Source organism: Wolffia australiana, chromosome 6 (assembly GCF_029677425.1).
Source record: "Wolffia australiana isolate 7733 chromosome 6, ASM2967742v1".
NCBI lineage: Eukaryota > Viridiplantae > Streptophyta > Magnoliopsida > Alismatales > Araceae > Wolffia > Wolffia australiana.
In genome coordinates, this window is record NC_135840.1 from 17,044,904 (window position 1) to 17,072,740 (window position 27,837).

Genomic DNA, 27,837 nt, shown 5'->3' on the forward strand with positions numbered 1-27,837 from the left:
GGATCAGGATTGGACGGGACAAAACATGAACCTTTCACAACTCTAGGTAAGTTTTAGGTATTTTCTAATTCTGAAACTGGGTTGTCCAACCCTAATTGTTGCTGTTATTATGTTAAGGTTGATTGGATAAAAAGTTATTACTAGGCTTTATCTGGTCATGTCTTGAGGGGAAGAAGATCAACATGGAGTATGTTAGCTCTTAAGAACAACTAGTGTACCAATTTGCCAAGTAAGTGGGAAGATTAAAGTTCATAAACATTCAAAGCAAGCTAGGACTTTGCAATGTTAGAGCTAAGTGTCAAGCTTGAATGGGATATTGTTGGATAGGAACATTAAGTGTTAGAAATGTGGGGGAATCAATTGTATCTAGGAACATACCTTTAGGTGTCATGATAACATAATAAGGTCACCTAGCTCCTAGGTTGATTTGATGGTAATAGAATGGTTGTGTCAAGCATGTGGCTCCGTTTACGTCTTCAGGACCTGAAAGACCAGCACAACAGCTCAAAAACTAGATGTTGGGAGTCCTAATTTTATATGGGATGCACCATAATACCCCCTTAACACATTAGCCCTAATATACAATTGTATACCATGGAAATTATTAATACCCTTACACAAGGCTAGTCAATATGGTCAACATCCAATTAGCTCTCACAAACTGATTGAATGTGCTACTATAGTGGTTTTATAATCACAATCCACCAATCATCTATGCACATATCATATGATCATAATATCTCTTGTAAATACCATTGTCACGCGGTCAAATTATGAGCTAGGAATCAATGCTCAAATCTGGCGCGTATCGGCCTCGGTGCTTGGAGCAAAACACTGAGCAGCCTCGATCTGTCGCAGCAGAAGCCTTTGCAATAGCTTAAGTACTCATTGAAGGGGTTAGAGGAGAGGGTGGGGATGAAGCCCCGTTGGGGAATAGGATCATTGCATTAATATCGTAAAGATATTACATTGTAGTCATCGACATTACTTGGGGAAAGATGAGGGATGATACCGAAGTAACGAGACGAGGCACCACGCACCAGGGTAGGGTCACTCTTGCGCCTCGAGGCCCGTCGCCCGCGCAAGTGCTCATAGGCCCTACCGATACATGCGTGCGCCGCGCGCCCATGGGCATGGCGCTCAACCATCTATTGTCCATCCCAGCCTTGACGCTCCATGCGCCACCAGCACTCGCGCTGATGCCTATCGCGCCTGGCCCGCCTGGATGCCATCGTGCTTGACGACTCAAGTTGGGCGCGACGCACCCAACACGACCGCGGGGCGCCAAGCGCCCACGCCATCTTGGCGTTCTCTGTGTGCCACTACCTTAGTCTCCTGGCGTAGGGTCTTCCGCGCCCCGCACACGTGATGCGCATGACGCACACACGTAGTTGTGCGGCTTACTCTCGCGACTCTACACGCAACATAGTAGCACTACTACCCAGCTTGCGTGTCCCGCGCACATGAGCGGCGCTTGGCACCCACGCGGGTTCTCTATAACCCACGCATCCAGCACGCCCGAGCCTCCCATAAGGGTGATGGCCTAAAATATCAAGGTCCGGCATCACCACCCATAGTGCGTGTTGTGGCGTCACAATAAAGGACTCAATCTCTAAATCGTGACTCCAGCACAAGGACATGTCCCTCAATTAGCACGCACACCTGTGTGCAGGAATGTCACATACTTTGCAGCCTTACAACCAACCATAGATGTAATACACCTTCATGGCATAAGTCCCAACTATGCAACAAATGATGGCATGAGTTATTTCATATCGATATTATACCTAATTGGACATAAGACATTAAATACCTGATTGAACTTCCCGCTGTGGTAGATGTTAAAATTAAAATACAGGGATCCCCACTGCACATCTCATATGATCATAATATATCTATTAAATATCAGTCATAAATATAATACACCTTCAAGGCGTAATTCCCAACTATGCTCCAAATTAGTAAATAAGACATTGAATCCCTATATGCAAGACAGCGATTTTAATTTCACCTCCTATATTTTTAAAAAGAAATCAAGATTCATTTAGAAACAAACATAATAGAAAGCGATGTCGCATGAATGCATCAGCATCTTGAGTTAGAAATCTCACTACACAAGTGAAGTGAAACTAGTCAGACCCATACTTTAGACATGTCCACAATAGGTACCAGGTGGAAGTTTAGCAAACGGGTCGGCTAGCATTGAAACAATCGCTATGTTTCAATAGACACTAACCCATCACTAATCCTCTATAACTGCAAATTTTACCTCAGCTATAGTTGTAATTAGAGAACCTTATGGCTGCTTCATTGGCAAAATATATCCATATGGGTTTCTTTATGGAGTAAATGACTAAATTTGACATAAAGTTTGACAACTACTCGGCTTGTAAAGATGTGCGAAAACAATTCACATACTCAACTTGTATTGTATATATCACAGTTGTCTTGTTACCAAACCATGAGACAGCTCCCTAAGAAAGTACAGAAAATATAACCATGTATAGTTCTTCTCATATTCAATGATCCAACAAAGTTTGAGTTTCAGAATTCCATGACTTGAGATGATTTGTTCATTTGTATATAAACATTAGATCCTTCGTTCCTTACAAATAACCTTGAACCTTCTTGGCAGCTCGCAAATTCACGAGTGCAGGATCAATTTGATATCTTCCAAGATAACCAGTCACCAAATCAAGGTCAGGTTGTGTACATATTTCAGAGACCCAACAATTATCAAATCTAGCCCTTCTATTTCTCGTAGTTTCTCACCCTTTATAATTAGGGCCTTGGATGGAGAACGGTTTTCCATCAAAAACTTCCAAAACACTTTTGATATATAAGACTTGGGTGATAGCCCCAGAGTTCCTCGGAATCCTGGTCTACTTCAATTCTAATAACAATTTGGGCTTCGCAAGTGTCCATATCAAAATGGTTAGATATAAAATATTTGGTTTCTACTAACAAACTAAAACTTGAAGTAGCAAGAAATATGTCATCAACATAGAGGACCATAAAAGTCTTGCTACTCCCACTTTCAATGAGGTCTTTACGCTGATAAACAATACTTTTGTTAAAACCAAAAGTGGTGATGACTTTATGAAAATTGAAGTACCATTTTCTGGAACCTTAATTTAGTCCATATGTAGATTTTAGATTTCAGACCATATTTTCCTTCACATTGAACTCAAAACTCAAAAGTTACTCCATGTAAACTTCCTCCTTCAACTCACCGTTTATGAAAACCATTTTCACATCTGAATTGAGATATTAAGGCCAATAGTATTTGGAATGAGTATTTTGATGAGACAAAATAAAAGGTCTCATAGTAGTGAATATCTTCCCTCTGTGTAAATCTTTCACAAAAATGTATGTTATTGTATCACTTGAAAGTTCCAATAGGCTTAAACTTAGCCTTATATACACATTTCCAACTAATTGGTTTCTTCCCTAACGATTAGTCCACAATTTCCCAAATTTGATTGCACTCCATCAATTCAATCTCTTCCTTCATCACTTGAATCCAAAAGACCAGAGTTTATAAAGTTCATGGGTTGTGAAAATGTACACTACCATTTTTTCCATGACCCATATTTTCAGTTGATAAGTATACAACATAATTTGATGAATTTGATTACGTTCTTTGTTAGTTGACCTTCTTAAGATAAAACTCTTGACCCTCTTAAGATTTGCATCTACTTGAGGCTCATCTAATGGTTGTGCTTGAGGTTATTTTGGTACTAACAAGCTTAATAATGGAGTATTATCCATTATTAGAATAGTAATTGGAAAGTTTGTGCGTGTTCTTTCAAGAGGGTATCTACCAATAAAGTGTGTACCGTTATAAGGTTATAATGCATCTTCTACTGACTCCTCAGAGACAGATTCCCTTAGATTACTCCCGCTAACACAACCTTATTATGACATGTTGGGTTCAATCTGGCATTAGTCCCAATGGGGACATGCTGTAGAACGTTTCCTTAGTGGGCCTCTCTCGAGCAATAGCCTCAATGGGTCCCCTCAAGCAGAAACCTTGTTGCTGTTTGAGGAAAACCTCAAAGAAGGATGCCATCCGCAGAAAGAGCCGATGACCGATAACATGCATCCAACATGTGTAATTACTTAGTAAACCACATTATATAGTGCATAAATTGCATCATGTTCATGCACGTTGTCATGATATTCACATTTTAGTCGTATATGCTACTCCATTATCCGTGAATGCTACTTTACTATTTTTATCAGTAAATTTAGATTGAGGTATTTGGCCTTTCCAAGGTCGAACACCTTGAGTCAATTATGTTATCGAGTTCTAATGCAGCAGGATTCAAATGAGGAAAATGAGGAAGCAAAAGGAGGAAGGAGAAATTTCTTTCAAGCATTTTGATGAACATGTGGGAGGGAACCCATGAAACAAGTAAGAAATGATGGAACATGCATTCTTTTTAACATCTAAGAGACATGCATGGGCATATATCTGTCCTCACAAGCAACAAAGGTGGCAACAACAACACGAAAGTGGCAGCATGTGTTTGTGGAATGGTGTCACTTACAAGGCACCCATGATGGCACTAGAGCGGGGACATGCAGCCACATGCAGTCGCGACAGTAGTGGAGTGTGACGTGCAGCTGCATGTAGTCGTGACAACGACATCTAAAAGCAGGTGACTGCAACGGCATCACAGCACAACATGCAATGACAACCATGGAGTTTGATAGTGTTGGAGAGTGGCACGTGGCCGCAATAGTGTGGGATTTAGGCGAGTGAGGGCAATGGCGGAACAAGATAAGCAGCCTTGATAGTTGTGGTGGCAGACTATGACAAACAACAATAGTAGCAGCAGTGAGCAACACATAACAACAATGATGGTGGTGTGCAGCACTTTGCTGTGATGGCAATGGCAGACAACAGCCATGACAGCGACATGCGATGGCCATAGCGACAACGCACTAGTGGCTCACAAGCAGAGCTGGATCAAGGTGACGTGGCACAATCTTAGGAATCGGATGAGGGGTAAAAGTAGAAGCATCTGATTAATGGTGTTGAGTCCACTATACCACTTAAGGGGATATGTAACACAGAGACAGTGGTTGTAACAAAGAGACATAATCCTAATCATCAGGTGAATATCAGACTGTGGATATTCCTTTGGACAGATCTTTCATCCTCTTTCTCATTTCTCCTCCCAAAAATAGAGAGCAATGTGGCCAAATCCTGCCCATCCCACTATATAAAGGGGGGATAGGGTGGCTTGGAGTTGCCACACACACCCGTAAACTTGTATCCTTGTCTCTTTGTTGGAAGAAAGATTGTGCCAATCAGGCCTGCAAATGTTCTACCTGAGTGAATTTGTAATCTTAGGGCCTTCTTGACACTATTCTAAGTTAAAGCACTTTATATAGTGTCTATCTAAACCCTAGAAGCGTAAGAATGAGGGAAAACATGGCGTCAAGTCTTAAAGCGTTGTCAACATCAATCTTGATAAATTTCAAGATGGACAAAGGTTGGAACAATATCCCTCACCATCTCGTTGGTTGATTTGGTATAAGACCATTTCATCTTCAGGATTTTCAATAGTTCTTATTTTTTATCCTCCTTGAATCTTATTCTCTTTCTATAACTTCTGTCTATGATACATGCTTCGCCCTTGATCTGATTTGCATTTTTTTGAACTCATTGGATAGCTATTGGTATCTACTTTCCAAGTAACACTCTGCATTCTCCATCAAACTTTCTATTGTCATCTGATCTTCTGAAATTCAAAAGGCCTATTATTAGATATAGAGTCATTGCCTCCAAATTCCCATATATACGAACTTGACTTGTTTATTTACTAAAATGGAAACATGAGTATTGAGCTCTATAAGGTTTCCTTCGATGGTTACTTCATGGGTTTTCAACGCAATCAAGCTACAAGAGGTTGTACAATGGTTAGTGGAAGTAGCACTTGCTTTGATACCACTTGATGAATTTAGGAGCATTCTTGTATGTGCCATGATAGTGGAATAAGGTCACCTAACACCTAGGATAATTGTGACTCCTATTATGGCGACTTGGAAGACCAGGTCACCAACTCAAAGACGTGATGATAGGAGCATTAATATGTTCTTCTTTTATAAGGCACATTAACCATAATGCCCCTAACACATAAAACCATTATGTGTGATCTGCTACATAGGAAAGATGACAATACTTCTACACAGGGCTTGACAACAAGGTAAACATCCAACATCATTGCCATCTGGAGGAAACTAAACTAATTGTTTTTCTCTAATTTAGAGGCAGAAATAGAATCCTAGAGATTTTGTTTCAAAGATTTGTGCTCTCTTCTCGTCATTCCCCCTCATTCATGCGGGTTAGGGTGTGACGGTCTTCATGTGTAAGAAAATGAAAACGAAACAATGTTGTGCGGAAGAAGAGGATTGCAGTCCCCACTCTTCTCTCACCTGCAACTGCGTGTTATCATGGAAAGAAGAATAAGCGAAACTGACTCCGATATGACGATAACGAGCAAAGAAGCGACAACGTCTAGAAATTAATAAGAAAGAAATAAAGTGACTCGGGCTGATGTAGAAGATCGTTTTCCCGGACTCTTCTCACCCCCCAACCACATGTTATATCAGAGAATTCGAAACTACATCTTAAAGCGGAAGAGACGTCAAACTGTTATTAAGATGAAAAGTAGCGCGCTATGAAGAAGAAGAATACTGCAATCCCTTGATTCTTTGCTCACCCTGCAACTGCGTGAAGGAGATAGAGTAATGGCTTTTGTGGAAGAAGAAGAAGGTAGCTACCACTAGTTTCTCTCGCCCTGCTACTACGAGACTGCGAGTCATTATAGGAGAAGATTTGAGCTAAACGAAAGAGAGAAGGTTGGACCTTGGAAGCTTGCCCTCATCCAGCCATGGCTCTCATGTTATTATGCAAATTCTCTCCCTCTCTCTCTCTCTCTCTCTCTCTCTAGAGCGCTTCGCCCGATGATAGCTCCCAAACAAGGAAATCCCTGCCCACAATAATTGCGGGCGTAACTTAAGAGACAATTGAGACAGGGGCGAGCTTCCCATCATTAAATTAAATTGGCTCTCTCTGTGTCCTTGAAAAAATCTCTCTTCCAGTCAGGACGTGGGTTCTGGCCTCGAGGTCGTGGGAACGAAACAAGGAAATTTAATTTCTTTTATAAGATGGAAAGTAAGACCTCCAGTGTAGCAGACCTTCTTACAGTCTCTCTCTCTCTCTCTCTCTAACAGACCTTTTTCTCTCTCTCCATCTTACTCTCCATCTAGCAGACCTCACAATTGCTCTCTGTCCTAGGCTCCTACCACACCCCTCTCGCAGTATCTCTATCTCTACGTCTAGCAAATCCGTCTCACAATTTCTCTCTCTACATATATTTTTCAGACCCTTCTCACAAGTTCTCTCTCTATATATATTTAGCAGACCCTTCTCGCCCTCTCTAACAGCTCTTCTCGCGGCCTCTCTCTAGCAGACCCTTCTCTCTGACACACTCTCTCTCTGCTTCTACACGCGCAGCTCTACACCGCCTACTTCTATAAATAAAGAAGGCTTCTTCTTAGGGTTTCTCCAGTTGGGTATCTCCGTCTGCTTACAATTGAGAAACAGGCGAAGTTCATCGCATGTCGTAATTGGTGGGTGGAATTACGCAGGTTGTCAGTTCTGGAATGGTGAAGCACTCTTCTTCTACAGCGGCTTGGAAACTGCCGCCATGGCTGGGAGGCCTTCTAAAGGAGGAAGCTTTCTTTTCCAGCTGCTTCAGCCATGAACACCGAAAGAAGAACGAGAAGAACATCTTCTGTCTTGGTTGTTGCTGCAGCATCTGCCCTCACTGCGCTTCCTCCTCCGCCCACATAACACACCCTCTTCTTCAGGTACCTATTAACCCCGTAAATTTATCATCTGAATTTCCCCAAAATCTTTTTATTTCGAGAGACAGATGAATTAAACATGGTGGAATTCATAATAACCTATCTATTTAGCTCTTCTGATGTTGGTTTGCTTCTCTGGTTCTCCTTCATTTGGAAGAAATCTCTCGTCTCGTCTTTCTCCATCATGATTTTAACATTTCCTTGTTTTTATCTCTGTAACAATTTCCTCCCCCAGTCAGAAAACACCTGATTTCTCGCTTCACGGTCATACCCAAGAAGAACGCAGAAAAGCTCCAGATTTCTTCTCTTGAACCTGATTTCTTCAATTTTTGATTCTGTTTTGTTCCCCAAGTTTAATCCTGTTTTTAGTTATAAATTTGTAAATTCCTTTTCCCGAAGGGCACTTCTTTCTTCGCAGTAAAAAGAAAATTTACCGGGCTGCTTTTTACTTTTCTCCTCCAAACCTTAAAGAATCTCAGTTCCTTTCAGCTTATCGTTCTTCCCCCGGTACTGAGAAGAGAATCTACAACGCTTTAGTTCTTTCTCGTGACTTGAGTTGACTGACTTCCATTTGGGGGTAGTAAAAATTAAAAAAAAAATAGAGAGCTCTAGATAGTCTATTGTGTCGTTAAATTTTAATTCTTTTCGTTAAATTTTGTGTCGTTAAAATTAGGTGATTTCTTGCAGGTGAGGCGGTATGTCTACCATGACGTGGTGCGGCTGGATGACCTGGAAAAGCTCATCGACTGCTCTTACGTCCAGGTCGCCACCACCGCCATCATCATAACCATAATCATCGTTATTGATTTTTCCTTTAAAAAAAGCATCGTTATCGGTCAATTTTCGGTTGATGTTTCTCCTAATCAGTGAAATTGTCGCGCAGCCATACACAATAAACAGCGCGAAGGTGGTGTTCTTGAAGCAGCGGCCACAGTCGAGGCCGTTCAAGGGATCTGGCAACTTTTGCTGGACTTGTGATCGGATCCTCCAAGAGCCATTTCATTTTTGTTCCCTTTCGTGCAAGGTTCTCTTCCTCGTCATTATCCTGGCTTCTTTTTTCCGGGATGTAGAACGTATCTTCCTTGAATTCTCTTAAGCTCAGGAGTCTGGAGAAAAAGTAATTTTCAATTAGTATCCTATTTTTCCTTGGGTCCTCTTCTTAATTACCCATTTCCTATGGGCGACAAAGAATTCTTGGTTTTCTTCGTGGTCCTCTTCTGAGGCCCATCGTTTGTTTGATCGAATCGTAAATCTTCTCTTATGTTAAGCGTTCTTCCTCTTACAGCCAGTCTTGTCTACTCGCAATTCCTACTCTTCTCCTCTTTTATGTTACATGCGATTCCTCTTACTGCATATCTACTCGTTTTATCAGTCCTCAGCTCTTTTTTGTCAACTGTGCTTCCGCTCACTGTGCTTTTCTGCCCGTGTTTCCAAATTTTCTGCTCCTCTTGTCTGTTAAGTGAGTGTTCCTTCTCTTAGCCTGTCCACTCGTATTTCCTTTGTCTTGTGCTCCTCTTATTCTGTTAAGTTTTCTTCATCTGTCTGCCTATATACTCGTGTTTCCTAGTCGTCTGTGCCTCTTTTCTGCTAAGTGTTGTTTCTAGTCTTCTGCTCCTCTCTTCTGTTCAAGTGGTTTTTCTCGTATTATCTTGCCTTTCTACTCGTGTTTCTATAAAGTCTGCTCCTCTTTTCCTCTGTTTAAGTCTATTCTATGAAGTCTTCTTCCTCTCACTCACTTTCTTTTAATGTTTTCTTCTGCTCCTCTTTTTCTGTTGAGTGTTACCTTCTGGACGTATGCTCCACTTTTCTCTTAAGTGTTCCTCCTAACCTTCTGCTCTTTTGTGCAAGTCTTGTTCGGTCTTCTCTTTGTCTTCCATGCTCCACTAAACCTTTATTAGTCCTTCCATGACGTACAATCTCATTTCCCAGTAGGAAATATTTGATACTCTGCTTGATTTCTTCATGTTTATCTTCTTCAATATTCTTAGAGCTTTTGTGTAAGCCAATGATCAGGTTGAGCATGGATTGGCCCAAGGGAATGAGATGGACGCAGCCCAAGAAGGCGATCTCGGTGAAGAAGAAGACGGCCAGATAACCCCAGTCTCAACGCTGGAAGGGCCCATCGTCGCCGGCGGCAGCTCCGGCGGTTCAAGCGATTCAGGCAAAGGCAGCTTCGGCGGCAGCTACGGCGACTCCTTCCATCTCGGCAATGTCTCGAGCAGCATCTCCTTCCCTAAGATCGTCGTCTCCTTCGCTAGCAGAAGAAAGAAGAGCGCTCCTCATCGATCTCCATTATCCTAAACTTGCCGATATTCTGATCAATAATCGTCGAAGACGCTCTTCGTCCACCTCGCTTAGGGTTTTACGTTGGCCTTATCGCTTGTTTCTCTCGCGCTATCAGTTCCTTATTTGTTTAGGATCTGGACTTTGGCATATCCATTACTGATTAGGCAGGCCTCCTGTGGTCGCCAATTTTGTATCTGATGTGATGGATGCAGACATATTGTAACTTGTATAAGATTTTATATCTTCGCGCTTGCATGCTTTGTTTCTCGCCATTCTTTCTCTCCTTTTAATTCTCACTGCTGAGAGTTTGAAGGCAAACCGTGGTAGTGGAGCCAATTTCGTAGTACATGCGAAGGACGCATAAATCTAAATATTTATATGATTGTATAAAACCAAACGCCATATTAATTTTGTCGCTCTTTCGCACTTTTTTTTGTCGCTCTTAATTTTGTCCTCTGATCTCTCTCTAAAGAGTCTTCAAGGCATCCATTGTAGTCAAGGCAGGTGTCGGCTGGGAGCCGATTTTGTACTTGATGTGAACGATACATCTTTTTTTTTAGATATAAATATATGTGTATTAGTTACATTCTAGAAATTTCTTTGCACTTGCACACTTGATTTATTGATCTTCTCTTTCTCTCCTTTCGTTTCTCTCACCAGAGAATCTTCAAGGATAAATCTTAATAAAATTCAGTCAGACGTTGGTTAGGGGCCAATTTTGAATCCGATGTGATGGATACATACATTTAAATATTTGTGACATTTTATTAGATATTACACACTTGCACACTTTGTTTATTGGCCTTCTTTTTTTATCATTTTTTTTGCTCTCCCAAGAGATTCTTCAAGGCAAATCCTATATATAGTCCAGGACTCCAGACAGACCTTGGACAGGAGCCAGCTTGTATTTGATGTGATGGATACTTAAAATAAAATATTTGTGACATTTTATAAGATATTACACACTTGTACACTTTGTTTGTCACTCTTATTTCTCTCTCCTTTTGTTTATCTCCCTAAAGACTAGACAGTCTTCAAAGCATGTTCTTAATAGTCAAGGCAGACCCTGGCCACTTGGCCAGAACCAATTTTGTATCTGATGTGATGGATACATATTTATATATACTTGTAACATTCTATCAGATGTCTTGGGCAACTTGTTTATTACTCGTCTTTCTCTCTCCAAAGAATTCTTAAAGGCACGCTTAATAGTCCAGACTCCAGCAGGCGTTGGCCAGAAGCCAATATTGTAATTGATGTGATGGATACAACCCTTTAAATATTTGTGACATTTTATAAGATATTATACAGTTGCACTTTTGTCTCGCTCTTGTCTCTCTCCTTTAAGAGTCTTCAAGGCAAGCGCTTAATAGTCCAGGCAGACGTTGGCCAGGAGCCAATTTTTCATCGGATGTTTTATAATATATTTTACACTTTAATCACTTCATTTCTCTCTCCTTTTGTTTCTCACTCTAACGAGTTTTCAAGGCGGGCGTTGTCCAGTAGCTAATTCGGTTATGATGTGATAGATCCATAGCAATAAATATTTGCAACTTTGGTATGATATTTCACACTAGCGTCTAGCGCTCTTCGTTTCTCGATCTTCTTTCTCTACTTTTGTTTTTCTCTCTGGAGAGTCCACAAGGCATGCGCTTCGTAGGCAGGCTTGGCCAGGAGCTAATTTTTCTTTCTGATGTGATGTATCCATCGCTCTAAATATTTGTAAGGGACCCTTGTTACTTCCATGGTGAGTTTTTACTAGTCGAACGCCGTTTTTTTTGGTTAGAATTTTACGCGTAGCCGTAGATTTCTTCAGAGGTGGCTTTCTCTCTCTTATTTTCTTTCCCAATCTTCTATGTTCTTTATCTGGCATACTTCCCTGACCCGGTTAGCATTTGATGTCATCAATTTTCGTCTCTCTTTAGCTCTTCGGGGTTCTTGTAAGGAGGCTTTCTCTTCTCACTTGTTCACTTTATTTAACTCTTTCTTCCCCACTCTGGAGGATGTCTTTAGTGGCAGCTAATTTTACATCTTATTGATGGGTGCATTCCAATCAATATTATCATCGTTGAAAACATCGACGCTTTTGTAATGTTTGTATTTCTCGGAGGTAACGTTGTGGGTCGCATCGATGAAATTGATACGAAATTTTGGAGCACGACTTGCGTGTATTTTTTCTGCAAATTTTTTTCCTTTTTCCCCTGTTACAGTAAATCAATGGGTTTATACTAATCTCAAACTTATTTTCAGCGTAATTTCTCTTCTTTCTAACTTCCTGTTGATTGGGCTTTATTCTAGGCTTGTAAAAGTACGCGTGTTCTTGCAAATTATTGCCACATATTCAAAACTGACCTGGCGAGAGTTGTTACCAATATTTTCATTGATAAATGGTTGCTTCGTTAAAGTACGCGTGTTCCTGCCAAATGTTGCCAAATGTTCCGAAGTTATCTGATTTAAATTTCAAAATTCTTGTGCCTAACACTAATCTTAAAAAGCTAGTGATTTCATGCTCTCTTTTCTTCCATTAGTTTTTGTGTCCTCTTCTATGATGATTTCACGACACGCAATTTATGAATGACTTGATTGATCCATACCTCTGTTCAATCAGATATGCAATTTCGTCATAAGTACTAAATAAATATAAATTCGTCTTTTCGTCCAACCCAATGAAAAGAAAACACACGAGGTAGAGAGATGGTGATGAGAAAAAATCAAAATCTTCTGTGATGATCATGTTCACTATGCCTTCCCTTTAATTCTTTGTTAAGTATTTCCAATACCTTTGCGCGTTTCTGGAAAACTCATCAAGCCTAGTACTTGAGGATACGAAGATATTGCGAATGAAGAACTGAGAAAATAAGTTATAATATCTTTCAAAAATTGTAAGTTAATAACCGGGAGAATATGGCTAAACCAGGTTGAAGATAAAGTGGGAAGGGATACACTCGTAGTTGGAGAAAGACCGAAGGGTAGATGAGTAAGAGCAACGTATTAATAAAGTACTTAGACATTTGTCATTTATCTCTTCTTTTATAATCCCAATTTCGTGTCCCTCGTTTTCTTTTTGCAATCACAAAAGTCACTTCGCAGCTTCTTCATTTTTTAATTATCTTTATTTATGTCATCTCTCGATCTCTCTTCGTTCCCGAGAACAGCTTCATGGCTACGTATATTAATCTCTAAATAAATAGCGGGATAAATCCTAAGTATTTCGTTTGTATCATATACTGTAAAATTTCAAACAGTTGAGCCGATGAGAAATTTCTGTGCATAATGTTTATCCGAGATTCCTCTTCTCCACGTACACAGATTAAAGCCTAGAAGGCCACTGATCTAGACAAAGAAAGACAGAGATGTAGAGGAATCAGTAGACTAGTATCAATAGATAGGAAGAGAGAGAGATTAGCATTAAAAGCAGGGTGGTGGGTATGATTTTATGAAGGATGGAGGCGGCCACTTGAGACTTAAGATAAATGGGGGGGGGGGAGAATAGAGAGAGAGTTATAATTGGTCTTGCCTCATGGAGTAGTAATACATGCAGATATGACGTTTGGTAAGGGCCCCGTGGTACGTTTGACGAGAAAGATTTGGTCACAGTGGCCCTTCTTTGCAGCAGATGGGTACTGCCATGTGGCATAAACTAGGGCAAGCCCCCTGTGGGTGACTGAGCGCTTGCCACGTAGCATCGACTCGACCTTACCACATTGGCTGCTATCGATGGAGCAGTGTGCGGCCGTGACGCGGCCCCGGCCCCGCGGAGGGCTGGGACGCGTGACGGGACGCGGTCCCAGGCCCAGGGGCTCACGGCCCCGGGTGACACGACCCCTGCTCCGGCGGTGAAGGGGGGACGTTGGACGGGACGCCGTTCTGGCCCCGGGGCCGATTCCCTGGTCAGTCGACGGCACCCCAGACTCTGGGGCCCAGAGTTCTCAATTTCTCATTCATTTATAATTTTTTTGAATTTTTACTTGAGAAAATAGATAATTCTCTTCCCCTCCTCTTCTTCCTCTTCCTCTTCTTCTCATCCCTTTTCTTATTCTTCCCCCTCTTCCTCTTCTAAATTTCTCTTCTCCTCTTCTTATTCTTCCTCTTCCACTACCTAAATTCCAGAAAAGACCACATTCAAAGTTCAAACACGAAAGAGGAAGAGGGAGAGGGAAGAAGAAGAGGAAGAGGGAGAGGGAAGAAGAAGAGGAAGAGGGAAAAAGAAGAGTAAGAGGGAAGAAGAAGAGGAAGAAGAAGAAGAATAAGAAGAAGAAGAAGAAGAAGATAATGAAACTTGATTTTTACTTCATGAACTAAGAGATGGGTAGTACACTCCGCTGTCTGCAGGGGGGAACCCAGTCTGGACTCTGGACGGTAGCCTGTGGACTGTGGTCTGAAGGGGGGCCGCGAGTTCTGCAGAGTCGTCGGAAACTCCCTTCTTGGGCTTCTATATTATAAAGGGCCGCGTCACCGCGTCCCGTCCACAGGGCAGGACGCGAGACGGTGTCGCCGGGGGGCCGCCGGTCCCAGGGGCCGCGCGCTCCTGGACGTGCGCCGGGACAGCGGCCCCAGGCCGATGACGACCGCACACTACGATGGAGGGTACGGTGGAATGGAAGGTCTGCAGCACTGTGCCTCTCCCTTCTGACACTGTTATGGAGTTCATGGTCTGTTTGTTCTCCCTGGGCTCCATATAGAGAGAGAGAGAGAGAGAGAGAGAGAGAGAGATAGAAATAACATCGAGGGAAGTTATCAGAAAATAGAGATATAAAGTGGGTCTAGATAGAGAGAATTTGAGATAAGTAGAGGGATGAGAATGAGAGACGAAAAAACGAGGGCGTTATAGAGACATTATATAATAGATCAGAGAGGGGTGTTAATCAGTTTGGCCAGTATCAGAAAACATGGAGACGAAGAAGGAATAAAATGCAAGGACGGGCAAGAATAGATAGATAGAGAGAGAGAGAGAGAGAGAGAGAGAGAGAGAGAGAGCATGATTTCCGACGAGCTTGGGGAGGAGGAAGAGGAATAGTCACTGTAATATTTGCTCCATTTATAGAGAGAGATGGGAAATAGTATTGAGGAGATCGCTTTGAAGATAACATTAAGAGTTCTGTAGTTAGCTTTCGGCGTCCATTAAGTCTGATGACACCAATGACCCCTGAAAATTGAATGGCGAGAAAGCGAGTCCGGTCGCGGAGATTAAATTGTATGACATCTTCCAATTTTTCTCTTTCGTTTCAGGGATGATCTTTTTCGTTCCGGCCCATTCTCTGGCTTCCCCCACTTCATGTCTTTCGTTTCTCTCTCTTCCCTTTCGTTTCTGTCTTTCATTGCTCTCGTCTCTTTTGTTCTCTCTCCCTCTCTCTCTCTCTCTCTCTCTCTCTCTCTCTCTCTCGTTTTTCCTCTCTCACATCTCTATCTTTCTGGCGTTTCTCATCTCCCTCTAGTTGCTCATTCTCTTTCTCGTTTCTGGTCATCTCTTCTCTCTCTCTCTTTCTATCTCTCTCTCTCTCTCTCTCTCTCTCTCGTTTTTCCTCTCTCACGCATCTCTATCTTTCTGTCGTTTCTCATCTCCCTCTAGTTGCTCAATCTCTTTCTCGTTTCTGGTCATCTCTTCTCTCTCTCTCTTTCTATCTCTCTCTCTCTCGTTTTTCCTCTCTCACGCATCTCTATCTTTCTGTCGTTTCTCATCTCCCTCTAGTTGCTCATTCTCTTTCTCGTTTCTGGTCATCTCTTCTCTCTCTCTCTTTCTCTCTTGTGTCTCTCCCTCGTTTATCGTATCTCTGATCTGTCGCTCTCATTTCTATCTTGTTGCCCATATCTCATCTCTATCGTCTTTCTCTTGTTGCCGATCTCTGTCATCTCTGCCTCCTCTCTCATTTCTCTCTCGCCTGTTGCCCATCGCTCTTCTATAGCGCTCTCATTTCTCTCTCTCTTTAGCTACTAATCTCTATCTCTGTTTTATCGTCTCTCACTATTTTCTTAACTCTCTCTCTCTCTCTCGTTTATCGTCTGTCTCTAGTTGCCAAGCTCTCTCCTTTCTCTTACACTCGGTTCTCGTCTATCTCTCATTAATCGTCTCTAGTTGGTAAACTCTCACACATCTCGCTCGCCTTTCTCATCATTCCATATTTGCTAAACTCTCTCATATCTCGCTCTCGCTCTTTTTATTTCGTCGCTCTAAATGTGATAAACAAACTCCAATCGCTCTCTGACGTTTCTCGTTTCTTTATATTTGCTTATCTCTGTCTCGTTTCCCTCTTTCTCTCGTTGCTCTCTCTCGCACGCGCGTATGTTTCTCTCGCTTTTATCTCTCTCGTCTCTAGAGTCCCTGTACGGTTTCCTGCGTTGAGCGGTGAAATTGTAGTGGCCTTTACAAGTGTTCTATGAAAATTGTACATTTTGAGGGGAAACGATTCGATTTCTCGACGGCATTTTAAAGAGGGAGGGAGATTCCCAAGGATATATAGTTCATATACTTCAATGAAGAGTTATATGACCATTCCTACAAGAGCATTAGAAAAAAGGTTTCTGTTGCTGCTTTCTCTGACAGTCTTACAGACTATACGGCCATGTGCTAAGGAACCAGTGGGGAAGACGAGTCGGCGCAAATCCGGCTCTCTTAAATGATTCTTTTGCCGTGTTGGATTGACCTAGAAACCAAAAACAACCCAGCTCATTGTTCAAATCAACGCAAAAGCCTGCAAATGATGCCCATTTTCTCAGATAAAAAGCAAATTTGGGTAAACGTTTCCGTGGAACTCAACTGAGATTATTGTACGGTGATCTAAAAGTGGCTCTGACGAGAAAAACTAGTGATAACAAATTTGAGCAGCAAGAAAACGACTAAAGAGTTACTTCTATTAGAGATTTGCTTTTGGGACCGGATGAAAGTTTCAGTTTAAAATGCACGATGTTTTCATTGTATCGCGTGTTTCTCTAATGTGTTATTAAACAAATTTGTTCTTCATCATACGTACCGCTGCGGTTTTCTTGTCCCTGAATAGTTAAAGAAACTACAATTTTTTTCCAAATGATGGAAATCAGTGTATATATACTTGTCACTCCATTTATCAAGGCAAGAACACTAAAAAAGTAAGGACATAACTTTCCAACATGCCCGTCTTACTGCTTTGAACCGATATAAATTGATTCTACAGTCACTAAGGGTTATAATTGGAACTAGTTGTTCAGAGGTAATAAAGAATCATCCTCCCCATCATAGGTTTCACATCCAGTCTATCTCATAACCTATTGTGTGAAAATACAACTCCCGCGTCCCTCTTCTCTTCCTCTACTTCTCTCACTATATATTAATCTGCATCTCTCCTATAGCTCTCTCAATCATCCAACTAATTTTAGGCTACAAGTTTTAGGTATGTGCTTGCAATCTGTTGAGACAGCCCTGGTCTCGAGAGTCATTTTCTGGTTTAGGCGAAGCTTACCACTTTATTTGTTACGACGTGAATGACACTCAAAGTAGATTCTCATTCTTCCGACGTTGATATGCTGATGGAGATAGGGGGAGATAGAAGCAGAGAGACTATGTGCCACTTCTGCAGGAACTGTTACCACAGATATTGATCTGCTTATGTAACAATTACCATTAAATGATTGTTCTCGACGAATCAAAGAGTTCCCACTTCCTACAACTATTTTATTACTGTTGCAATTATTCAAATGTATCTAATTACAAGTTCATACGCCGTATTAATGTGAGAAACAAAATTATAAACGTGCATCACGGACAATTTTGAAGGAGATCTGTATTTTTAAGTAGAGCGAGAGGGATAGACGTGCTACTCAAGTTGATACTCTGGGTTTAAATCCAGTATATTGAATTCTGAACTCTTACGCGAAAGATCCAATTCGTGAACTTTGACTTCATTCTTCTATTCATGCAAGAAACAAGTGAATTGTGTTCTTCTTTGAGTTATAAACGATAATCCAGGACAAAAGAATTGTAGTCTTAGCAGCAGGTCATTAGATAAACATGTACTCGAGTGGTTATGCGTTCACCTGCTACAGATCGCCACCGCCATTAAATCGATGAAATTTGACAAGACGGAACGAAGCGAGGTTATATTCTGCCTGCGCCTGACTTTTTTGGGGTGCTCCGTTGAATACGAAGCGATCGAATCCTTGCATTAAATTTCTCTGCGTGGTTTTAGGGATTGCAAGAATCTCATCATAGACGCGACAGGTTTGACGGTGGCTTGTAGCCTTCGTAAAATGTGCATGGCAACCCCCTTCGATTCGGCGACGCCCCCCAAACCCCAACTTAGGTTCTGAAAGGCCGGTGAGTTTTTACTTCTCAGCCAGTGAGTTTCACAGCCACTAAGACGAGGATGGCTTTTTTTCTCCTCCGTTTTTCTCGGCCATTTACTTATGTCCAATGAAGTAAATTTTGGAGAAATGACAGATTTTGATTTTCTTTTTCATTTTTTCTTGGATTTTTACTTCTCTCCAATTTTCTAAAATAGAGTGTCTTGGAAAGAATTTTTTATCGGTTTCATTTTTCCTCCGCGATTTACTTCTTTCCAATTTCCCGAAATTGAGTGTCTTCGCTATAATGAGAATTTTTAATTGTCTTTCTCATATTTTATCGGCTATTTACTTCATACAATTTCGAGAAATTATAAAATTATAAATTTTCTTATTCATTTTTTTCTCGGCTATTTACTTGGTAACCCATTTCCCAAAATGGAACGTCTTTGGAGGAGTGATAATTTTTCTTACGTGTTCTTATTCATTTCTTTTCGGTTATTTACTTGCTTCCAATTTCTTAAAAGAAGTCTTGGTGAATTGACAGGTTCTTAATTTTATTACCATTATTTCTTTCCACCCAATTTTCCAAAAAGAGAAGTCAGGAAGAAATGAAATATTTTTAATTTTTTCTTGTTTTCTCCGCTATTTGCATCCACTGAATTTCTCAATCTGGAGAGTCTTTGGAGAAATGAGAAATAGCAAGTGGGTTTTGAGAATTTCAACTGTTATAAAACAATGCCGCAGATGGGGTCAGCTTAGTAAAGCGGTTGCGATTAGTCTGATCAAACTTTAGGCAGATAGATTCGGATCTTGCAGAGGGACCCAGCCTTGCTGTCCTTTTTGTGCCAACATGGGGACATGATTTTTGTTCTTATCCGCCTTCTTCCCATCTCTTCTCCACGCAATCACGTATTTATCCGTTCAGTTACGATCTCTTGGAAATTCATTAGATAAGAACACGTAAAAGAGCAGTTCTAATTAAACGGAAGTGTTCAATTGGATGCTGGAAACGCGGTAGAATTGGTGTTAATTAATCTAACTACACAACCAAATAAATTTAATGTTGAATGGAAAAACGAAACCCTTTAAAATATTCCACCCTTCCTGTTTCAACGCACTCTTTTGCAGCTTGACCTCATCAACCCCACATGACGAGCACCTGCTGTGAGAGAAACTTGTCTTGTTTTGGTAACTTTTAGCGCTTCATTCAACCTATCCGGATAGAACTTCGAAGATTATCGTCGTAACCGCATCTTATTCCTTGTTCTTTATGTTCTTCTTCTACCCGGCTCGTCGGTGGACGTAGTGAACGATCTTGTTTTGAGGAAGATGACTTTGTGATGATAAGGACAGCGGCAGCGGCGTGGGCATGTGGTCTGACGCCCGTTCCCTATTCATGCTGCAGGCAAAGCCGGCCACATGCTTTGACTGCTCACATGATAGCTGACTGGCGAGGGCCCACACGAAGGCCTTGATAGATATCTCAAGGCCTGGCCTGCACACTGAAAACCCTTGATAGATATCACATGAAGTCACATGCTGAGATGGGGGAAAGATGGAGGCAGACTGGGTGGATTGATCTGGGGTCTCTCTCGGCCTGGCTGTTCATTGTTTTGGGAGGAGTTGTGCCGTGTCATGTTCTATCAATTCAGTAAACGATATTATATCCTAGGGTGAAGTAAAAATGTAGAGTAGCCTGGCCTGGGCTCACAGATTTGCAAAGAAATATGGGAAGTTGGTGTTCAAACAGGGGGCCAATTATTGAAATCATAAATGCTGTATGAATCAGAACGCATATCTGAAGAGCTATATTGGTGCAGAAGTTGGGGAAGAATTGTTTGTAGAGAAGTAGAAGGGCAGTGTTAATGTTGAATTTTGGTTCTGAGAACTAAAATATTTCATAGCACATATTACATGAATTGAGGAGACTTTGTTGGATGTTATAGGAAAATAGGGAATGCTGTAAAAAAGCAAAACAGTAAGAAGGATGACGAGAGAGAAAGAGAGCATGGAAGTTGTCTTTTGATTCCCAGTGATTATATGATGTAATGCGTTCAAATTTACAGTAAAATTTAAAATAGATGTTTTACAGAAATATTCCTTGATTTATTTATAGTTGTTATAGCAATCTATAATTGCTATGTTTAAATTGAATCATGACAGTCTATGTGTTACATATCTACCGTTGAACCTGACCCTCCTTTATGATAAATCATATTGGTCAAGATGAATGCTTACTCGACCCTTAGTTGCTGACCCTCTCAAGTGCAACGACGGATCAAAATCGTTAAACTTGTCCCTGCGCCTTGCAAATTGATTCTTAAGAAGGGGCTTTTCTAGTGCATCTGCAAGTTGCTCTTTGCTAGTGACAAATCAAATTTGAAGAGACTTAGTCGTAGCTTTGTCCCAAATGAAATGAAAATAAATCTCAGTATGTTTTGTGCGTGCATGGAAAGTCAGGTTACCTGTGAGATGGGTAGCTCCAATATTGCCGCGCCATAAGACTGGAGGTTATTCCAACTTGATACAAATTCCTCAGAGCAAAGAAAATTCAGAGACTTCAGAGGCAAGCTTTGTTAAGACCGTGTACTCTTCTTCTGTACCTTTATTTAGTGACTTTTGGTTGCCAATGTACAGTAGTACGGCACCCGATGATCATATATCCATCAAATCACTTCCCAGTTCTTGTCATTGAAAAAGTTGTTAATCGTATCAAAATCTTTGTGAACAAGTAAATCACATGGTATACTTCTTTCTAGACAAGGAAGAAGATTTTAAAGGCTTGCCAATCGTGGGTAGTAAGAGAGTGCATTTTATAGCATGCCTTGTTGATGGTTAAGGCTATATGTTGACATGTAAGAGTTACATATTGGAAAGAGCCTATAATTTTCTGTGTTGTAGGATCAACTAAGGAATCATTAGTGATTGATGAAAATGATATGGTGCACGGTGTTCTTATTGGCTTGATAATTTCTATTTTCAAATGATGTAAAAAGGTGGGTAAGTACTTTGGTCGAGAAATAACATATTTTTGTGCTTGATAAATTCAATAATAAGGAATTAGTGTGCAGACACAATATCCTTCATGGCGAATTCTGAGTGTCGAGGACATAAGAGACTTTCAATTTCAAAAACAGGAACACAATATTAGCACATGATCAACATAAATGAGAATAAACATGGGGTCAACATGATGGAGTTTAAAAAATAATAGCATACCAGTCTTTGAACCACTAAATCCAAGAGATCGAATACTCGATGCTAATCTTGTGAATATGGTCTAGGTGAATCTTTTAATCCAGAAATATATTTTTAGGTGGCAGACATGGTTTTGGATATTTTGACTTTTAAACCAGGAGGTTGTTCCTAGTATATTTTTTGTTTAAATATCCATGCAAGAAGGCTTTAATACAAGTAAGTGAAGGATATGCCAATTATTACAAACAACTAGTCATAGCAATAAACAAACAGTGATATGCTTAGTTAATGGACAGAATGTATCTGAAATATAAAACCCTTCTTGTTTACTGAAACCTTTTGCACCTAATTAAGCTTTGTATGTATTAATCTTGCATGTAAGTTTATGTTTTAACTTATAGACCCACTTACAACCAATGGCATGTGGATTTGAGCTCCTAAGAATGAGATCCCATACATTAGTTGTTGAGTTCTGGTGCCATGGTTCAGTGCAACAGAAGCTTTAATCGATTAAGAATTCATCTTTGAAATGAATATGTCACATGTACTTTATGAGGAACTTGTTCCACCCTTGACTTGCTCACTTTGAGATTTTTTTCTGAAGCCGTCCATGTTCCCAACCTTTAGAAGTATGCACACGATTGTGTTGCTCTTGGATCTCCACTTCTTTGACTCTTCTTGAAAATCTTAAAGATCTTCTCACCAGGAAGACTCTCTCCTTGGTTAAGTGGAAAACTGATGAGAATAGAGGAAAGAAGGGGCAGGCAGCTCTGTTGGCCGGGGCGCCTAAAATGGGTGCCCCTGCCCTTATTTATATTTTAGTAAGCTTTTTCTTAGAAATCCATCAAGTAAAATGTATCGCCCATGCTCCTATGATCTTATGTGTGTGACCCTCTAGGCCCCTATATCATTCTAGTTAATAACTTTGGGGGTCGTGTAATAATTATTGGCCAACCTTATTAATTAACTATATCAAAATGTGGATTAATTAACTAATGATCAATTTAACCAGATTGATAGGTTAAGTTTCAAGTCAATGGATCACCTGTACAACTATGCCACAAATCAACTTTATTGAAGTTTTGGTACAATACCATTCAGGGATTGTTGGGATCAATTCAGTGAACTCTTTATCCAAAGAGCACTATCTGTCACCACACTAAGGATATTAATGTCACCACACTAACAGGGATCCACCATACTTATCTTATAAGTAGGATCAAATAGTGATATTCTATCCTGATAATTAGATGTCCATCTTGAATATCAATCGAATAGAAATATTTAGAATACATGTTTAAAGACTAGCAAACACTGTATTATGATCTCATCATAATTCTCTTGGTCATTACATGTATCCATGGACTTCATAATAAACATCGCACTAGAATAAGAATAAAATTAATTCAATGAAATTAAATATAACATGGTGGTGTGTTTTGGCTTGACGACTACATAATATCCATCATTAGTTTGCATTAACCCACGAACTTTGGAGTTCAGAGCTTGTATCAAGTTTTAACTTTGATGTAATATTATGACATGTGGATTCTTCAAGGTTAATAATATCAGCTCTTAAAATAGTGTGGAATATGATGGTTAAGGGAATATCAGTTTAATCGTCTTGGCTTTGATTTCAAAATTTTAACAAGTTTGATTTTGACAAGCGTTATTATCTACACCTTTATGGTTTTGGTTTTAAATACTACCCCAGGTTTAGGAGTATAGTCATCAGGATTAAAAAAACTTGATCAAACTTATGAGTTGAGTGAGATCTAAATAGAAGTTTTCTCTGAATTTTCTACACAGGTAGATTGTTTATTTGAAGGTGCTAGATCATAAGACGTTCTCAGAATATCAGAGCTAGTGTGTACACGACACTTGCTAGTCTTTTATGCCTTTTTTAGGTGTTTATTCATCAACAATCTTGAGTTATGAATGAATTATATAAGAAGTGGAGGGATTATTTATGGATATATCATACCAATATCCTAGAAATCAAGTATTTGAACTATTTAATGATGCTCAGTAAAGGGGAAAACCTTTTCAAAAAAATGACATGCCAATAAATGAATAAATTATATGTATAGAGTGAGTGACACATGTATCCATCATGCATTGAACTATATCCAAAAAACACACCTCTCAAATCTTACGTCTAGCAAGACTTCCAAAGTTATGACATTGGAGAATCAATTCCTTCCGTGAGAGATAGAAGCAGTCCTCCTTGCTCCTTTTAGTATAAAGTACCTTTTTTGCATGAACTTAGCGCACATATACCAAAAGAGAAGCTAAGCTAAGCGTAGTGGCAAGAAAAGAAAGTGTACAATATTGTGCTGTTAATAAGATCTTGAAATGGATAACATAGGCAACTGCAAGTTCTTGACATGGAATAATCGGGATTTGTTTTCAACAAGACATCATAACATGGTTTTTTCAAATAAAAGGGTTGTCATTATATAAATTATAAAATATCATTTACCGTAGCTTCATTCCAGAATTTGTTAGGCATGCTTGCGTAATGAAGCAAATTTAGTGATGTTTCTATTAAATGTATATTGTTTCCTTCGGTAGTACCATATTTTTAGGTGCATGTCGACATGATCATTTGTGAAAAATGCCTTAGAGTTTTGAAATAAGACCTGTGATATTAATATTTTCTACCCCAGTCCAACTAGAAGTATTAAAATTTTGCAGTAAATTGATTTTCCATCCATTTATGAATTTTTATAAAGGAGTTCAAAGGGCACTTTCCCTTGTAATGGGACAGACACACCATGTATTTACTGAAATCTTCTATAAACACATGGCAGTATGAGTAACTTGAATGAGATAGAAAAAAGTAACGGCCCCCATAGATCACAATGAACTAACTCTAGGCACTTTTTAGACTTGTGTTGAGCATAATAAAATGGAAGCTTACAAGATTTACAAATACTACATGTATCACAACCAAAAATTCTTTGTAAATAAGTAACAAGGAGTAAAAAAAAATTTAAAACATTATGTAATGTTTGAAAATGTGGTTATCAAAATCAATTATGCCACATTTCTGATGTTGCATCCTCTTTGAGGTTTGCAGCTGGCTTAGGTGGATGGGGCTCTAGCAGAGTCCGTCCTTAGATATTCCATTGAGGACGATGCCATTGGTTGTCTTTTCCTTCACCAGGAAAGAAGAAGCATGGAATTCAACCTTTTCTCCCGCTGCCTTCCATCTCAGTTATAAAATTTCATTTCTGGATGAAATTCAACCTTACATCATTATCTTATGTTGATTTTTTGAATTGATAAAATATATTTGGTTATTTCAGGAACATGAAGTATGCTTTTCAATGAAAGATTTTTATCAAATGTTGTAAATTTTCAAGAGCCATTCTATAAGATTATCAAACTATTTCCATCATCTATTAGGAGAATGTTGAATTGATTATAAGATTCTCAACCAACAAGATTACCTTAATATAAATGTGGCCGATCATTCATGATTCTATTTTCTGTCACATGGTGCATCACAATTGGGTTCTACCATTGGTGTAAAAAACCACAAAACTTGATATTGAATAACGATACTGGCAACATTTTTGTTCAACTTTTTTGGTAATCAGGGAATTCATTACAACTATCCATTATCTGGTATTGCTATCCATCTACAACAATGATAAATTTATGTATGTTATCTGTATTCAAATCTGTTATATTGAGATTTTACGGTTTTGAAAACAGATATTGTACATAGAAACATATTAATTATATAAAATCCATTTTTATTATTATACACGATATTTGCCTTTCTCTCTGTCTAAAGTTTCCACTCTCATTTTAGGGGATGTCAAGATGGGCGGTGTGATATTGCTAGGGGTGGTGATGGGTGACAGTGGCTGGCGATGGAATTGTGAGGGGCAGTGGCCGATGACTAAGGGTGATGGGCTGTTACTTAGGGTGATGGGCTGCTACGTTGGGCAAGAGGCTGTGACTTAGGTTGAGAAGTTGTGACTTAGGGTGGCTTAGGGAAACAAAAACAACAAGAAATGCTAATCTGTGACAGGTGACCAGTTCATTATAATTTTAATAAAAATGGGTTCCCCCAATGATTTATTTAGTTCTATATTATTATCATCCTCTCCTTTAATTTCCCTTGATCTGTTCAAGTTCAACATGATTGTTATCCTCTTCACCTTAGAATCTACAGATTTGTTTCATTTTAATAGTGCCTCCATCATCTTTTTAACATTCTTCTGATCTATTCCATTCTAAATTTACTGCTACGTTCCTATTTTTCTTAAAGCGTACATCATACATAATTGATGAGATATCTATGGCACAAGACGTAGGTGCATTGGCGTATAAGGTATGTGATAAATTTCTCCTTTTTTCATTTTTTTTGTTCCATAGGCCTTTTATTAATTTCATGTTTTTGTCTACTTTCTTTGAATACTGTTTTCATTTCATAATGTTTGTGGTACAAAAATGAATGATTATGCTTAAAATTCTCAGATTGGTTGAGGGTCAGGGAGAATATAATGATATATAGAGCAAACATGGAATAAGTTCCTTAAAAATGTTCCTTCGCCTCTTACTCTATTCTCGTCTATATGAGGGTCCTATATGAAAGAACTCTAGAAAGGTCACAAGTACTCATACATTTGAAATAAGACATGGCATGTGACATATCCATGATCACTTAAATTAATCAATGAACACACATCATTTTACCATTTATTTTACTCACCTAAAACAGGCTTTCTTAACGCTCAAGAATAAACCCATTTTTCAATATCTAATTGAGTTTTGTATGAGTATAATTCCTAACATGTAAGAAAATGAGTTATATCAATCATCTACTATTAACATGTATGACAATTCCTGATGAGTGTAGGCTCAAGGTGGCTTTTAGTAATATATGGATGCATGACATTACGAAAGCCATATGAATGTGCATGGAATTTGATAACGGAACACAAAAAGGAATAATTAGAAACTCATTTCATAATCACACATAAAAGTTCTTTTATTAGATCCACCACAACTATCGAAAGCCTTATCCCTAAGGAAAAATATTTTAAAAAAGAATGCCAAAGTGTTGAAGAAAGTTCTGAATGTTTGTGATGATGTGTATGATTTAGGGGATTCTCAATGTCCATTTCTAAGAGCACAAGAACCTAGATAATAAAATCAAATAAAACTCATTAGCACATAGGCCAGCTAGAGTCCATGTTTCTGAAAAGGGAAAACTATGAAAGAAAGGGAAATGTAATGAAAGACAAAAATTGAAAACTACTCAATTATAAAATAATGCTAAGCAGAATACAAATACTAGAGCGATACGATGGTCCTAATAGGGTGTATAGAGCATACACTAGTCATCTAGCAGTGATAAGTATGAATATATAACTGCTTTTAAGTCATTGTTTTAATTTAGACTTATACAACAACATTTATATTTTTCCCACTTAATTAATCGAAAAAAAGAAAATAAAGGGGAGGATCCAACCACCATGCAGTAGTTCATTTATGATTATCTTAAGTATGAAATAGATAAAAAAAGGCTTAAAAATGAGATATACATATATCTGGATTTAAAAAATTTAATAAAAAAATTTCAATGCATGGATGAATGAAAACTTATCCCCATGCTCTTCAAAGGTGGCGCTTATGTTCCACTACACATGATAAATATGTCATATTCAGTTGGAGCCAAGGGGTTCTGTTGGGTTGCCTAGCGCAGTTCATCCAGTTTGTGGACTTCACTAAATTTTGGCTATGTCCGGAAGAGGGGCTCCTTATGGACTGACACCACTGATCCCTGTGTGGACTATCAGATGGAGTGCTAGACTCACCACTGTACAGCAGTGTGGTCTATTTGACCATGGGTAATGGTCATACATGGCCATAAATGGCAGTGGAAATAAAATTTTGGAGGGAAAAAAATTGTAATTTTGGGTGATTCTTAAGATAGAAAAGAAGGGGTGGAACAAAGGATTTGGAGAGAGAATGCAGATGATTTTAGAGAGTAACTAAGAGAAATGAATTAATATAAAGAGAGAATGAATGAATAAAAAAATGAAATGGATGGATAAGAAGGGAAATGTATTATATTTAACTTATAGGCTGGTAATGATCGTCTATTATGCACCTTATTTCCCTACTTCCATTTGAGTTATCATATTCGATTAAAGTTAAACAGTTTTCACTATAAGAAGGTGACAGAAAATG

The 27,837-nt window shown here is 39.4% G+C and overlaps 1 protein-coding gene and 2 long non-coding RNA genes across 5 annotated transcripts; 1 reads left to right on the top strand and 2 right to left on the bottom strand.

Annotated features, from left to right (window-relative positions):
• Positions 1-6,303: 6,303 nt before the first annotated feature.
• Positions 6,304-7,118, bottom strand: LOC144704653 (uncharacterized). The gene is made up of 2 exons (XR_013581882.1): positions 6,735-7,118; positions 6,304-6,453 (listed from the first exon to the last, which is right to left on the bottom strand). It is a non-coding gene; the product is annotated as an uncharacterized LOC144704653 (long non-coding RNA).
• Positions 7,119-7,239: 121 nt separating this feature from the next.
• LOC144704652 (protein RGF1 INDUCIBLE TRANSCRIPTION FACTOR 1-like) lies at positions 7,240-10,440 on the top strand. Of its 2 annotated transcripts, XM_078577138.1 has the most exons (5): positions 7,240-7,585; positions 7,666-7,887; positions 8,572-8,646; positions 8,768-8,908; positions 9,898-10,440. In XM_078577138.1, exons 2-5 carry the CDS (start codon positions 7,681-7,683, stop codon positions 10,183-10,185), a joined length of 711 nt encoding a protein of 236 aa, XP_078433264.1. In that variant the 5' UTR covers positions 7,240-7,585; positions 7,666-7,680; the 3' UTR covers positions 10,186-10,440. The 2 variants fall into 2 exon arrangements, with proteins under 2 accessions (XP_078433264.1, XP_078433263.1); XM_078577137.1 differs by lacking the exon at positions 7,240-7,585 and having other exon boundaries at positions 7,592-7,887.
• An 8,998-nt stretch (positions 10,441-19,438) lies between these two features.
• On the bottom strand, positions 19,439-21,230 carry LOC144704630 (uncharacterized). 2 transcript variants are annotated; one of them, XR_013581867.1, is made up of 3 exons: positions 20,892-21,230; positions 20,665-20,788; positions 19,439-19,928 (listed from the first exon to the last, which is right to left on the bottom strand). It is a non-coding gene; the product is annotated as an uncharacterized LOC144704630 (long non-coding RNA). The 2 variants fall into 2 exon arrangements; XR_013581866.1 differs by having other exon boundaries at positions 20,665-21,230.
• Between the last annotated feature and the right edge of the window lie 6,607 nt (positions 21,231-27,837).

Bases quoted from the DNA above. Each gene is read 5' to 3' on its own strand.
- LOC144704652 (XM_078577138.1), top strand. From the start codon at position 7,681: ATGGTGAAGCACTCTTCTTCTACAGCGGCTTGGAAACTGCCGCCATGG. The intron at 7,888-8,571 runs GTACCTATTAAC...GATTTCTTGCAG, and splicing joins TAACACACCCTCTTCTTCAG to GTGAGGCGGTATGTCTACCA. The intron at 8,647-8,767 runs GTCGCCACCACC...ATTGTCGCGCAG, and splicing joins TCGACTGCTCTTACGTCCAG to CCATACACAATAAACAGCGC.